The following is a 14710-nucleotide window of genomic DNA, read 5'->3' on the forward strand; positions in this document are numbered from 1 at the left end:
TGGGATTCTGCATTCAAGCAGTCTTTTTTATGTGCATATACAATTTAAACAACATTTTTGGGGGAGGGATTCTCGGTTTTATGCCACGGATATACGTCCACTGCGCTGCAAACAAAAAGATTCGTAAAACTCCCGCAAAATTGCCAAAAAAAACAACATTTGTTAAAGCCATTCTGAAACTCCAACTGCATCGCAAAAACACAAATTTGTTAACCCATTGTATGCTGGGAAGTTTGTCGTTTGCTAAAATGTCGTCTGCTGAATTTGTAAAAAATAGCATTTTCTTCGATTTTTTTTTCAAAGAATACTTTCAGAATAGCAAACAGTTTTGATCCTGATGAGACGCCACATTTTGTGTCCTCTCATCTGGATCCAAACTGTTTGCAAAGGCCTTCAAAATTCGGTTCTAGCACCGAAAGAGTTCAAACTCCCAAACTACCAAAACAACTAAGATTTGTTCGAAAGCATACATGCCAAACGTCCCGATCTTGGCAGGACAGTCCAGCTTTTGGGCTCTTTGTCCGGGCATCCCAATATGAGACGACTTGTCCCGACATTCGTTAAAAACAATGTAAGGTCTATAAGTTCCCAATAAAATTTGTTTTTCAAGCTCTTTCTTTCAACATTCACACCATGGACCGGCATGGTGTTTTTATGATAGGGGTCAATAATTGCTATCGAAAGATGTATCATACAGAAATTAACGCCACCTGCATTCGTATTTTATGGCCCAATCAAGTCCAACGATACTATTATCCTGTGTATTATACAACATAAGGTTATAAATCCTGTCAAAACACCGATTTTGTACATTAAACATATTGAATGCTGACCAATACATATTGATGTTTCTCTCAAATTACCTTTCGTTTTTGACTGATTTTCAGAAAATAGTTTGTACATAATGCATCAATCTAAATTTAGAGTTAATTTACGATTGCTTAAATAAGAACAGTACTTGATGCGCTCACATCGTGTCATGCGATTTACATATGTTCAAGGGGATATCCCTGTACCAATTGGATGTCAAATCGATGCATACGGGGATACCCCTCATTTTAGTTCAATGGAGTGTGTTTACTTCCGGAAAATGGAGAGTGTTTGTGTTCACGAAATTCTGAACACACATTTATCGTCAATATCGGGCAGAAATTTAAAGTTTTTGTAAGTAATATACTGACTATCGATTTGACTAAAGAAAAGGTGGAATGATTGATCGTTTTAGGTGTCCCGCTTTTTGGTAAAAGTCCAGACAATTTGTTATGGAAAGTCCTGATTTGGACCTGAAAAATTCTGGCATGTATGGTTAGAGAGTTAATCTGAAACTCATCTAAGCACACGTGTGTTAGTGGTCAAAACTCATATCACAAGATTACTTCACGAAAAAACCCAGCCAGAAAACCACACTGATACCTTCTGCTTTCTAAAGCTCAACTTATTCGCTTTCGCCATCTTTTTCACGCTATCAATCCCGTTGTCCTCCTGGCGTTTTTTTGCGACAACGTCGCTATTAGTTTTAGACATCGACTGGACCAGTTTTCCGGAGAGCAAATTCGGACTAGTGGTCTTGCTCTTGGCAACGATGTATTTTTTCACTGGCGACTCTATCTCCAGGGATATCGATGACATTCGGGATGGCACTGACCCCTGGGCAGAGGAGAGAGCCACAGGCGGTGTGGCCGAGGCCCCAGGGGGCGGGGACGGAGTGTCGTCCCATTTTGTGACCCGGAAATGGGTACCCTTCAATGTTTTAAAAGATTTTACTTGTTAAATGTGAGAGAATGTTGAAGTATTTTAAAGTGATCTTTTACCTGAAGTTTGATACCAAGCCTTTTGGGAATTTTTCAGAAGGCAATTGAAAAATTTGTAATTTTTCGTTGATTGGGAAAATTCCTTTTACTGGTCCCATATCAAGATGGAAAAAAATCTGCTGGATCTGAAAGTTATTGCAAAGGCTGCTGAAGACTTTCACCCTCAACTTTTTAATTTTCTACACTTACAAAAACAACAACAACAAATAAGTGTCACTTACCACAGGCGTGGTTGTGTCCTTGGTTGTTCCTTTCCCATCATCATATCCCCACCAGGAAGGCATGTGGGAGGGGTTCACCTTGGGCACCTATAACAAACATCATAGGTAGGGCTGTCACGATTCACCGGTATACCGGTATATCGCGGTGCATGTCGTGAAAAAAATCGCACCGCGGTACGGCGTTGCCGCACCGGTTTTTTTTTTATATTATTATATTAGCACAGATATAAATACATTACATAATTATTTTGATATATATATATCGTTTTGAAAAATGTAGAAGCGGTTCAAAAGGGCTAAATAAATAATCTGTTAATATCCAGGTCAAGCAAGCGCTTCCACTTGTAGATGTTTAACTTTCACGTTTAAAATACGGCGATGTATGGGTCCGTACCTTTTTTGGAATTAGGGACAGATTTCCTTTGCAAATAAGTTCATAATTATCCAAAAGATGTTTATTCTATTTCTTATTTTCTTTCTTTAGTATATCGATCGTTCAAAGCATGGCACTTCCAAATCATGTTAGCTTAAGATTCTGAATAAGTCGAGGAAGAGTCAGAACGCTACGGATTTTCAATACTGGGCCCGCTGACTCCGCATTTTGAACATGCCCTTGAAGCGTTCGATTTACACAGATCTTAGTCACAGCTATTGTAAACAACATGGCGGACATTTTAGAAAAAGACGCGAACAATAACATTATAACAATGACTACTTCTATCAAGTTTATTTCAGTTTCTTTTACAGTTTCTAGTCATACTATGAAACCAGTGTTTTCTGATTATTGAGTTTAATAAAGTTTGTAAAACTTGTTATTCTGCTGTTTTCTTCACAGATACATATTCTGTAAAATATCGCGGTACGTACCGCGATACAGTGTTGCCGTACCACGATATACCGCGGTACGCTCACGGCGTATCGTGACAGCCCTAATCATAGGACAATAAAGGGGCACCTATAACAAACATCATAGGACAATAAATGGGCACCTATAACAAACATCATAGGACAATTGGGCACCTATAACAAACATCATAGGACAATTTGGCACCTGTAACAAACATCATAGGACAATGTAGAGCCTCATTCTGTGTGTTAGGCAAAGTGGCGACCCAGATAAGACTGTGCAATCAGGGTCAACAATTTCCAATAAATTGGAATCTTTCCTTTAAAATAAGTCTCTACTAAACCAAAAATCCAGTCCAGGCGGAAAGTGTTGTCCCTGATTAGCCCATGTTGACAGCACAGGCTAATCTGGGACGACACTTAACACTCATACATTAAGACCCCTGATTAGCCCATGTTGACAGCACAGGCTAATCTGGGACGACACTTAACGCTCATACATTAAGACCCCTGATTAGCCCATGTTGACAGTACAGGCTAATCTGGGACGACACTTAACGCTCATACATTAAGACAGGTTTTTCAAGAGAGCTTCTCATTTTCTCACAAAGCTTAACCCTTTACCACTTAGGTGTGTATTTTGACACACATGTAGTCCCATGAAATTAAGTTAAATTAAAGACCTTTACCACTTAGGTGTGTATTTTGACACATGTGTAGTCCCAGGAAATTAAGTTATATTAAAGACCTTTACCACTTAGGTGTGTATTTTGACACATGTGTAGTCCCGTGAAATTAAGTTAAATTAAAGACCTTTACCACTTAGGTGTGTATTTTGACACATGTGTAGTCCCAGGAAATTAAGTTATATTAAATACCTTTACCACTTAGGTGTGTATTTTGACACATGTGTAGTCCCATGAAATTAAGTTAAATTAAAGACCTTTACCACTTAGGTGTGTATTTTGACACATGTGTAGTCCCATGAAATTAAGTTAAATTAAAGACCTTTACCACTTAGGTGTGTATTTTGAAACATGTGTAGTCCCAGGAAATTAAGTTAAATTAAAGACCTTTACCACTTAGGTGTGTATTTTGACACATGTGTAGTCCCAGGAAATTAAGTGAAATTAAAGACATTTATTACTAAATTCAAGTGACACATGTGTAGTCCCAGGAAATTAAGTTAAATTAAAGATCTTTATTACTAAATTCAAGTGACACATGTGTAGTCTCAGGAAATTAAGTTAAATTAAAGACCTTTATTACTAAATTCAAGTGACACATGTGTAGTCCCAGGAAATTAAGTTAAATTAAAGATCTTTATTACTAAATTCAAGTGACACATGTGTAGTCCCAGGAAATTAAGTTAAATTAAAGACCTTTATTACTAAATTCAAGTGACACATGTGTAGTCCCAGGAAATTAAGTTAAATTAAAGACCTTTATTACTAAATTCAAGTGACACATGTGTAGTCCCAGGAAATTAAGTTAAATTAAAGATCTTTATTACTAAATTCAAGTGACACATGTGTAGTCCCAGGAAATTAAGTTAAATTAAAGACCTTTATTACTAAATTCAAGTGACACATGTGTAGTCCCAGGAAATTAAGTTAAATTAAAGACCTTTATTACTAAATTCAAGTGACACATGTGTAGTCCCAGGAAATTAAGTTAAATTAAAGATCTTTATTACTAAATTCAAGTGACACATGTGTAGTCCCAGGAAATTAAGTTAAATTAAAGACCTTTATTACTAAATTCAAGTGACACATGTGTAGTCCCATGTAATTAAGTTAAATTAAAGACCTTTATTACTAAATTCAAGTTGTAAAGGCTTCATTTCCAACCCTTAGATAACAATGAGCAGCAAACAGCATAAAACCTTAACAGACTGTGAGTTATTTGCAGACTGTTCTGGTTGTATGCTGTTTACGCATAGCCATTTTCACATTGCTTCTAAGTGGGAAAGGGTTAAAACTGTAGTATAAGAGCATAAAGATAAACAGTAGTAGAAAAAAGGAAAATGTTGGCCTAAATAGTAAGAAAAGAAGGGAGTAATACATCATATAAATCATATCCATTTTTTTTGCAATTCTTTAATTTGAAACAATTAATTTGCAGGCACTTAAGCACAACAAAGACCTTCTTAAACTATGCAACCAATATAATTCATCTTTCACAAATTTTCAATGAATTTAAATAATTTTCGTAGCACCTCTGACCCCAAACAATCAAATTTCCAACAAACATTCACATGCACAGTCTCATTCCTGACATTATAAAGAAATATCCATACATTTCTGATCCAACAACAGCGTCATTTTGTGACTTCATACAATGAAAAAACAAGACATGTGTTTGTCAGAAACACAATGCCCCCTAAAGCGAATTTTGATTATTTATTTTTTTACCTTTGACCTTGATTGATGACCTTGACCTTTCACCAGTCAAAATGTGCAGCTCCATTAGATACACATGCATGCCAAATATCAAGTTGCTATCTTCAATATTGCAAAAGGTATGACCAAGGTTAAAGTTTTGGGACAGAATGACAGAATGACAGACAGACAGGCCAAAAACAATATACCCCCGATCATTCGATCCGGGGGCATAGAAAGAAAGACACTCAGGGAAAACAGGATTTAATGCATGTGCTAAAACTGCCATTCTAGATTAGTCTTTTCAGTTTGCAAAGGCTAAAATTTAGTGTCATAAAACACAGACAAATTTCACCTCAAACTTGCAAGCACAGGCAGATCGGCAACTAACACGGATTTTCCAAGAAAATCTAAACGTATTCCTTGCACATAATGATCTAAATGAAATAAATATACAAACATTTTTTCATCATAAATGAGACATACGCGCATGCTCAGATAGTGGTCAAATATTCTTATAGTACAATTACATTCCTTAATTATATTTCATCCCATCTTTTAAGTTAACAAATTTATCGCACATATTATTTATTTTCATTTTCAAATGATTCAACAGAAAATTCGAATTATCTTGGAACTACTTTCCATAATTACTTTCCTTTTGCTTGTAGTTTCACTTTCATTTATCTAACTTCTGAAAGTTCCCCATTGTGTTTGTCTGTTCAAACTGCTTATTTTCATGTTCAGTGTCTGCAGATTTATTACTGCAGACACCAATTATACTGCATGAGCATTAAGCACTGTTTTTGCAGAGCATGACTGTGAGAATACAATACAAGGTAACACGAATTCAATAAGAGCTCATAATACTTATTTTGCAATCTTAGATCGCATTTTCATCTTTATTTATGATGTGTACAAGAACAATCAAGCCTACTGTAACTGCAAAAGATCACATATATTCATATTTGTGATTGCAGCCTTAAGGCAAACATACAACCTAAAATTAGAGCTGAGGTTCAAAATTCTTGATGTAGTGCCGTCACTATATTATAGTATCTTAATTGATATTCCAATTTTAAAGGGACCTTTGCACAGATTTTGGCATATATTGAAGTTTGCCATTTAATGCCTTAAATTGATAATGTTAACATTGGAACTAAATAGATCCAGAAATAAAAGAAAACAAGAAGGCCAAGATGGCCCTAGTTTTCTCACCTGAGAGGAGTGGGTTTATTCGATCTTTGTCAAAAATATGACCTAGTGATCAAGTGTTTAAGCAAGATGAGTCAGATACGATTATTACTTTTATTTGCATCAAGAACATCATTCTTTTAAAATACTCAAGTATTAGGTAAACAAGCTGTGTTAGTCAAACACTATGTCCCCCATATATTTGACCTTTGACCTTAAAGGATGACCTTGACATTTTACCACTCAAAATGTGCAGCTCCATGCCAGATACACATGCATGCCAAATATCAAGTTTGCTATCTTCAATATTGCAAAAGTTATGGAAAATGTTAAAGTCTGACACAAATCAACAAACCAGTACAGACTGGGGGGCATAAAAATACAGCTTCTAAAGCTTCTGAGTTCATTAAGGACAGTTATAGATGATAGACGAATTGACAGATGGAAAAAAGAAAGTAAAGGGCATCAATCTCGTATTGTCTCTATCTACATGCTGCCTTTTGACAGGCTTATTAAATGTAAAACACCGAGAAAGGGTTTGTACAAATCTTATGTAATCACAAAAAGGAGATACGTTAAGAAAACAGAATGAAAAACGAATCAAACTACAAATTCTTATTGAAGAAAATTGACAACCTTACCAAACAAGCTAGTATTGAAAACACTGCAAGCAATTTGTAATAATGTACCATAAATGTCAACAGAAGATAGTTCAGATATCCTAAACACTGCAAGCAATTTGTTATAATGTACCATAAATGTCAACATAAGATAGGCCAGATACCCTAAAAAAACAAACACAACAAACATGCAAACACACACACACAAACACATTTATTATGCGATTTTGCTCATTATCAAACTTGACTGAGATCTTGTGGCCATATAGCTAATCAGAAACTTTGATAAAAAATGCTTGAGAAATGTGAATGCTAGAGTGTTTACAAACCAAATGTGGTCCGGACAAAGACCGAACCTAAAACCACACCTGAGCAATCAGATGATCTAAAAAGCGTGTTTTTTTCAATGATCAGAGCCATTTTCCAACCTGTTCGAGATATCAATAAAACCAATGTCTTGACTAAATTTCACCATGATAAGGCAACAAATGTGACTTCTAGAGTGTTCCCAAGGTTTCTGTTTAGTCATATAAGGAAAACAACCCCCCCCCCCCCCCCCCCCCCCCCCCGCGGCCATGTTTTTTAACTGATCGGACTATTTTCGAACTAATCTCAGATATAAACAAGTGACAAAATTGTCACAAAACCAGGTTTTCAGTTGGAAAAAGTGAAGTACACTGTAACTCCAATATAACGCGGATGACGGGGTCCAAGCCACGCAACATTGTTATAAACAGACAGTGTTATAAGTTTTGAGCTTATTTATTTAAGGGGCTATAAAAACAGGTATAGTATAGCCTATAATATAGGTCCTGTGTATTGTCATGCTGTGTTGTCATCCGCAAATACATGCATATATAAACCGAATCGAACGATAACAGTATACATACCGCTTTTTTAATGTGCACATTTATCCGATAATCCAATATAATTACATCACTTACAAAAAAATAATGTTTAACATTTATGACAAGAAATATGTTTACGAACTTCGTAAACAAATTCATATGCCTACGCCATTTTTCAGAAAAATTAGTACAGTGCATTAATGGGACACAGCTTTCATCGGACGAGCGAATTTAAATTTAGATTGAATGCATACGATACATGTACAAAGAAATGTTTTATTGCGTCATACGCAGCATGTAAAAAACGTGCTTTCCGTGGACTTTCTGATAACGTTCAAAAATTTAGGTGAATCTCTGTTAACTATTACACTGCGTTAGCATGTCAATAAATCGTCAGGATTTTAACATTTATTTTTCGTATACGTACTGAAACATTTAACACACACAAAAATATTTTTATTTATCAAGCATGTGTAGCATATAATAAACGATAACACACTTACACAGCCATAGTTTATACAATGAAATACAATACACGAAAAATACAAAACATAAACAGGTAATCGTTTTAAATAACTTTAATTTGATAATTATTCCGCTTGCACTTGTCTTATTGAAATTAGCGCACCGAACCGCTCTGATAGGGAATACATGTAATAAACACCGACTCGCGAGTTTTCAAACCTTTATTGGCATTACACAACATATTAACACCAATTAGCTGTTGAGTGTCGTTTAACCTCTAATCGATTAACATCAGTTAAGATCGCTGGCTTCTTTGAATTTATGAAAATACATGAAGTTGCATAACATGGATTTGAATCAGAAATGGAAGGTTGGAGAAAAAACGGGATCCAAGGACCCCCCACGTTATATTGGACACAGCGTTATAACGGACCGCACTATATTGGAGTTACAGTTTAAAGGGAGACAATTCAAAATGTGTATTGTTAACCCCCTTTTGTAAAATTGACCTTGATTTCAATTAGAAAAAGAGATGTGTTGGTCAGAAACACAATGCCCCCTATTGCGCTGCTTTGAAATAAAATAAAAAAAATGTTTTTGTTTTGACCTTTGACCTTGAAGGATGACCTTGACCTTGAACATCCACCACTCAAAATGTGCAGCTTCATGAGATACACATGCATGCCAAATATCAAGTTTCTATCTTCAATAATGCAAAAGTTATGGCCAACGTTAAAGTGTTTTTCTCGGACGGACAGACAGACTGACATACACAAATACTGACATACTGATGGACAGTTCAACTGCTATATGCCACCCTACCGGGAGCATAAAAAGACTGATAAAGAGAGACAAATCAAAATCAAAATGTGCATTGTTACTGATTGTTCATTGTTACATAGTTGTTTCAAAATCTACTTAAAGTTGTGGCGACCTTGACCTTGGAGATATTGACTTAATTCTTTTACGCGACACACCGTCCAATAATGGTGAACAAATGTGTCAAATGATTTTAAAATGTCAAAATGAATGACATACTAATGGTCCAGACAAGCTCATTTATGGCCATTTTTGACCTTCAAACTCAAATTGTGACATTGAAGATATATACATGCTTCTTTCGCGCGACACACCGTCTAATGATGGTGAACAAATGTGCCACATGATTTTAAAATCTCACAATGAATCACAAAGTAATGGCCCGGAAAAGCTCATTTATGGCCATTTTTGGCCTTCAAACTCAAATTGTGACCTTGACCTTGGAGATATCGACGTTATTCTTTTGCGAGACACACTGTCTAATGATGGTGTACAAATGTGCCAAATGATTTTAAAATCTGACAATTAACGACAAAGTTATGGCCCTGACAAGCTTGTTCGGCCCGCCCGCCAGCCCGCCCGCCAACATTCGCCAATCTAATAACTTTTTTTTTCAAAACCTGGTTAATAAAACCAATGCTTTCAACAAGTTTCATCATGATTGGGCAAAAAATGTGACTTCTAGAGTGTTCACAAGCTTTTTTTAACATATAAATATAGAGAAAAAAGCCACCCCCCTGGCAGCCATGTTTTTCAACAGACCGGAACCATTTTTGAACTTAACTCTCTGATCTAGGAAACAAATGTTCTAACCATATTTCTTGAAAATTGGGCCAAAAATGTGACTTCTAGAGTTCCCATGTTTTCACTTAATACATATACAGAAAAATGCCCCACCCACTGGCGGCCATGTTTTTTCACCAATCTGGACCATTTTCGAACTCGTCCGAGATATTAATAAAACCAATGTTTTGACCAAGTTTCATGATGATTAGGCAAAAATGTGACTTCTTGACTGTTCACAAGCCTTTTTACGATAAAAATATAAGGAAAACTGCCGCATCCCCATGGTGGCTATGTTTTTTTCACCGATCTGGACCATTTTCGAAGTCATCAGAGATATCAATAAAACCAATGTTTTGACTAAGTTTCATTATGATTGGGCAAAAATTGTAGCTTCTAGAATGTTTTCAAGGTTTCTCTATAGCCAAATTAGGAAAACTGCCCCGCCCACTGGTGGTCATGTTTTTCAACGGACCATAAGCACTTTTAAACTCAACCAAAATATCATTAAGACAAACATTTTGACAAAGAAACATGAAGATTGGGCATGAATGTGACTTCTATAGTGTTTACAAGGTTTTTCTTTTTTTGATCTAGTGATCGAGCTTTGACCTAGCATGACCCAGTTTCGAACTCAATCTAGATATCATTGGGACCAATCTTACGACCATTTTTCATGAAGATCGGACAAGAGATGTGGCCTCTAGAGTGTTTACAAACCAAATGTTGACAGACGGATGACGGACGGAAGAATGACGGACAAAGACCGATCCTAAAAGCTCACCTGAGCAATGAGGTGAGCTAAAAAGAAACAAGAAGCCGGCGGAGACGGATGATGCTCCCCAAAGTTGTTTTTTTGTCACAATATTGCACTATATATTCAGATAAAAGGAAACTTCTTGAGGGCACAGTAGTTGGGGGGACAATAATTTTTTTATAGAAAATTTCAAAGGGCCATAACTCTGTGAAAAATCATCTCACCAGAACCCGCTTGCATGCACATCTGCTCTTGGTAGTGAAGCTTCCCATAAAGTTTCATTAAATTCTGGTCATTAGTTGCTGAGAAATAGCCCGGACAATAATTGCATTATATGTACAGTTAATGGAAAATTTCAAAGGGTCATAACTCTGTGAAAAATCATCTGACCAGAACCCGCTGATAATATGCACATCTCCTCTTGGAAGTGAAGCTTCCCATAAAGTTTCATTGAATTCCGGTCATTAATTGCTGAGAAATAGCCCGGACATGAAATGCACTATATGTACATTTAATGGAAAATTTCAAAGGGCCATAACTCTGTGAAAAATCATCCCACCAGAACCCGCTGATAATATGCACATCTCTTGGTAGTGAAGCTTCCCATAAAGTTTCATTGAATTCCGGTCATTAGTTGCTGAGAAATAGCCCAGACCAGAATTGCACTATATGTACAGTTAATGGAAAATTTCAAAGGGCCATAACTCTGTGAAAAATCATCCGACCAGAACCCGCTGATAATTTGCACATCTCCTCTTGGTAGTGGAGCTTCACATAAAGTTTCATTGAATTCCGGTCATTAGTTGCTCAGCAATAGCCCAGACAACAATTGTGCACAGACAGACACATGGACACACGGACGGACAGACGAAGCGGCGACTATATGCTCCCCCAAAAATTTATTTTTGGGAGCATAAAAAGGTAACAGGGCTGTATTTTATACTTTATATAAGCAATGGTGGTAATGTCACAAAATATAATAATAACAAGAGAACTCTCCAAATTAATCAATCGTTTCACGTTTATAACGCTTTATAATGTTAAGGTTTTTAAATCGTCAAAGATGCATATAATGGATATTAAATAAGAGCATGGTAAATGTTCAGTATTACTGTTTCCTCGCAAATTTTACAACTTTGAACATTTGCAAATCTTAAACAATTATTTTCAATTTTGTCGATGTAAAAACACGTGAAATGTCCTTTAACCCTTTGCATACTGGGAAATTTGTCGTCTGCTAAAATGTCTACTGAATTTATAAAATAAGCTTTTTCTTCAATTTTTTTCCAAAGAATACTATCAGAATAGCAAACAGTTTGGATCCTGATGAGACGCCACGTTTTGTGGCGTCTCATCTGGATCCAAACTGTTTGCAAAGGCCTTTAAAATTCGGTTCCCGCACTGAAAGGGTTAGATACATGAAAGGAAACTGCTTTGAATACAAGGACTGTGTCTAAAAAAACGTTTTTGGTTTAGAATTTGACCTTACTCGACTTTTGTAAGTTTTAAAAAATTAATAAAACCTTGGGAGCATTTGTGAATAATTTCCGGCCAGTAAGCCAGAATGAATAAATGGATTATTATATTTTTGAAAAATACCATAAATGCGTAAACTAGAAAATGCCCAATCTTCAAAATGTTTATCCATTTACAATAACAGATATTTTGATTGACTGTCTATTTTTGTAGTATAGCGTAAACAAAATACTCATACTGCATCCACTGATTTGACAAGTATATGGACGCAGGATTGGTTTTAAAACAATGTCAATTGAGTGAAACTATTGTTTTTTCAGTGAAAAGGCTAAGTGGTCAAAACAATTGTACACTCTATTCTTGGTAAGGAACAATATAATTTGTATTTGGCACATTGCCAGCTGAGTGTTAATACTTTAACCCATTTATGCCTAGTGGACTCTCCCATCCTTCTAAATTGGATCATTTTTTTTCCAAAATTAGGTATGTCTAGTATATTAATTTCTATATTTAGAATATTTCTTACATAAATTCCTTTAAGCAAACAGTGCAGACCCTGATGAGACGCCACATCATGCGGCGTCTCATCTGGGTCTACGCTGTTTGCCAAGGCCTTTTTTCTAGATGCTAGGCATAAATGGGTTAAGGCTATATTCTCATATTTATTTATTTGTATTGCATCTGTGTATTTGTATAGTTTATATAATCATTGTTGTTGCCTATGCTGATAAATTGTTTACAAAAAAAACATTGTTTTTTGTACTTAAACTTTAAACATGTTTAAGCATTGGGTTTTACAAAAGCCGTTTTTCCAGCTGGGCAATAAGGACCTCTGTTTTAATGGCGGACGTACATGCACAATCCATCTCACACAGTTTCATGGTCTGTGTTTGGTCAGCCTGTCTGAACATTGTTATTTCAAGGCTATCACATTTACTTAGGCTAATTATTCTTAGACCAGAAATATCTTTTAAAAAAATATTCATGCACACATGGAAGGTAAACAAAAGATCCTTAATGTGTTTTAGAAAAAACATTATAGATACCATTTGTAATTTATTTAATAAGAAGAATTCCATGAGATTGGCTAACATATTTAAAATGATCGTGATAATTCACAAGGCGATAGCTTATTGAGTCAAATAGCTATTTACGGGAAACAACAAAAACAAAAACAGCTCTTATAAAGAAAGCGCGTATAAATATTTTAACGTGTATGGATCATTTGCGTTTAGTGTTTATTTCATTTTCACATGGTGTTTCTGTTTCTCATCTATTGATACATTATCAAAAGTATCTAATTATGAAAAAAAAGTAACCAAAACTGGAGTAAAACATTGTTATTGATCTGGGTGTGATGCAGCTAAGAACCTCGTCTATAAAAACAACTATGATCTCTGATCTGATTGATAAAGCTGAATATCGTTCAACACTCACCAACATTAACACCCTAAATCTTATTTTAAAAGAATTTTATTTATTGTTGAGACTTTAATACAATCAAACCTGAGAACAGCAGTTAGTCAAGGGAAATCTGAGAACAGTAGTTAGTCAAGGGAAATCTGAGAACAGCGGTCAGTCAAGGGAAATGACCAAACTGGCCATTGTCCACAGGTGACTGTTGTTTTCGGATCACAATTTTTAGATGGTTGGTCAGTTAGGAGTTTTTTTACGTCGTAACCCCACCCAGTCGTTTGCATACAGTGTGAAACAAAGGTTCACTGCCAATAACTAAGCCTAATAACATAATTAACTTACATTAAAAATACAGAATATCTTATAAATTGATTTAATTTAATATTTTTAAACTAAATAAATGACTTTATCAACGCAAGTATAATTGTTTACTCATGCATCTCGTTCATTCAGAAAATAAATCTTGTCACATGCCATTGAAGTCACGACCAAACAAGTCTAAAAAGCGGATTCGCTGTCATAAACCGATAGTACGTTTATTCAATAAATCCTACAGTTGGTATTACATTCATTGCGATGTATTTTTATATAAAGATTGTAACATGTCATTGACGTCACATTCAAACAATTATAAAAGCAGATTCGCTGGCATAAACCGACAGTATTATATACCGGTAACTGCATTGTTCTGATTCAAATAAAAAGACGCCAAAATCTGGTTAAAATTTTTTAGTTTGCTAAAAAAATTGCAATTCTGTATATATTTTTCCTGAACAGATAATCACTAATCCTTTTTATCGCCTTCTTATAACAACACTAGACAGCTTAGTGTTGTTTTAACACCTTATCAGCTATAAAGATTTATTAACTTTGTCACGCGCTCATGCTTTGTCATTATGAATGCAGCCGATAATTGCTACTTATAAACATTCTTATTGTTATGTGCACCTGTTTCGTTTTTGTTCTTAATTTCAGGACTCAACACGACTGACGCGTGACCGTTGTTTTCAGTTCCAACACGACTTTCGATCATAGAACTATCAAAGGCAATTACCAATACCAGATGCTTTACC

The 14710-nt window shown here is 35.5% G+C and overlaps 2 protein-coding genes across 3 annotated transcripts in view; one reads left to right on the forward strand and one right to left on the reverse strand.

The window, feature by feature from the left end:
* Nucleotides 1–14710, forward strand: part of LOC127849021 (uncharacterized) — a 330113-nt gene that overhangs the window by 138531 nt on the left and 176872 nt on the right. The gene's annotated exons all lie outside the window — the stretch shown is intronic.
* The window catches only part of LOC127847190 (uncharacterized), a 233394-nt gene that overhangs the window by 105220 nt on the left and 113464 nt on the right, over nt 1–14710 (reverse strand). For both annotated transcript variants that reach the window (XM_052378912.1, XM_052378913.1), the window contains exon 31: nt 2033–2119. In XM_052378912.1, the coding sequence (XP_052234872.1) occupies nt 2033–2119 (87 nt within the window). The remainder of the gene's footprint in view (nt 1–2032; nt 2120–14710) is intronic.

Source organism: Dreissena polymorpha, chromosome 10, assembly GCF_020536995.1.
Source record: "Dreissena polymorpha isolate Duluth1 chromosome 10, UMN_Dpol_1.0, whole genome shotgun sequence".
Classification (NCBI taxonomy): domain Eukaryota; kingdom Metazoa; phylum Mollusca; class Bivalvia; order Myida; family Dreissenidae; genus Dreissena; species Dreissena polymorpha.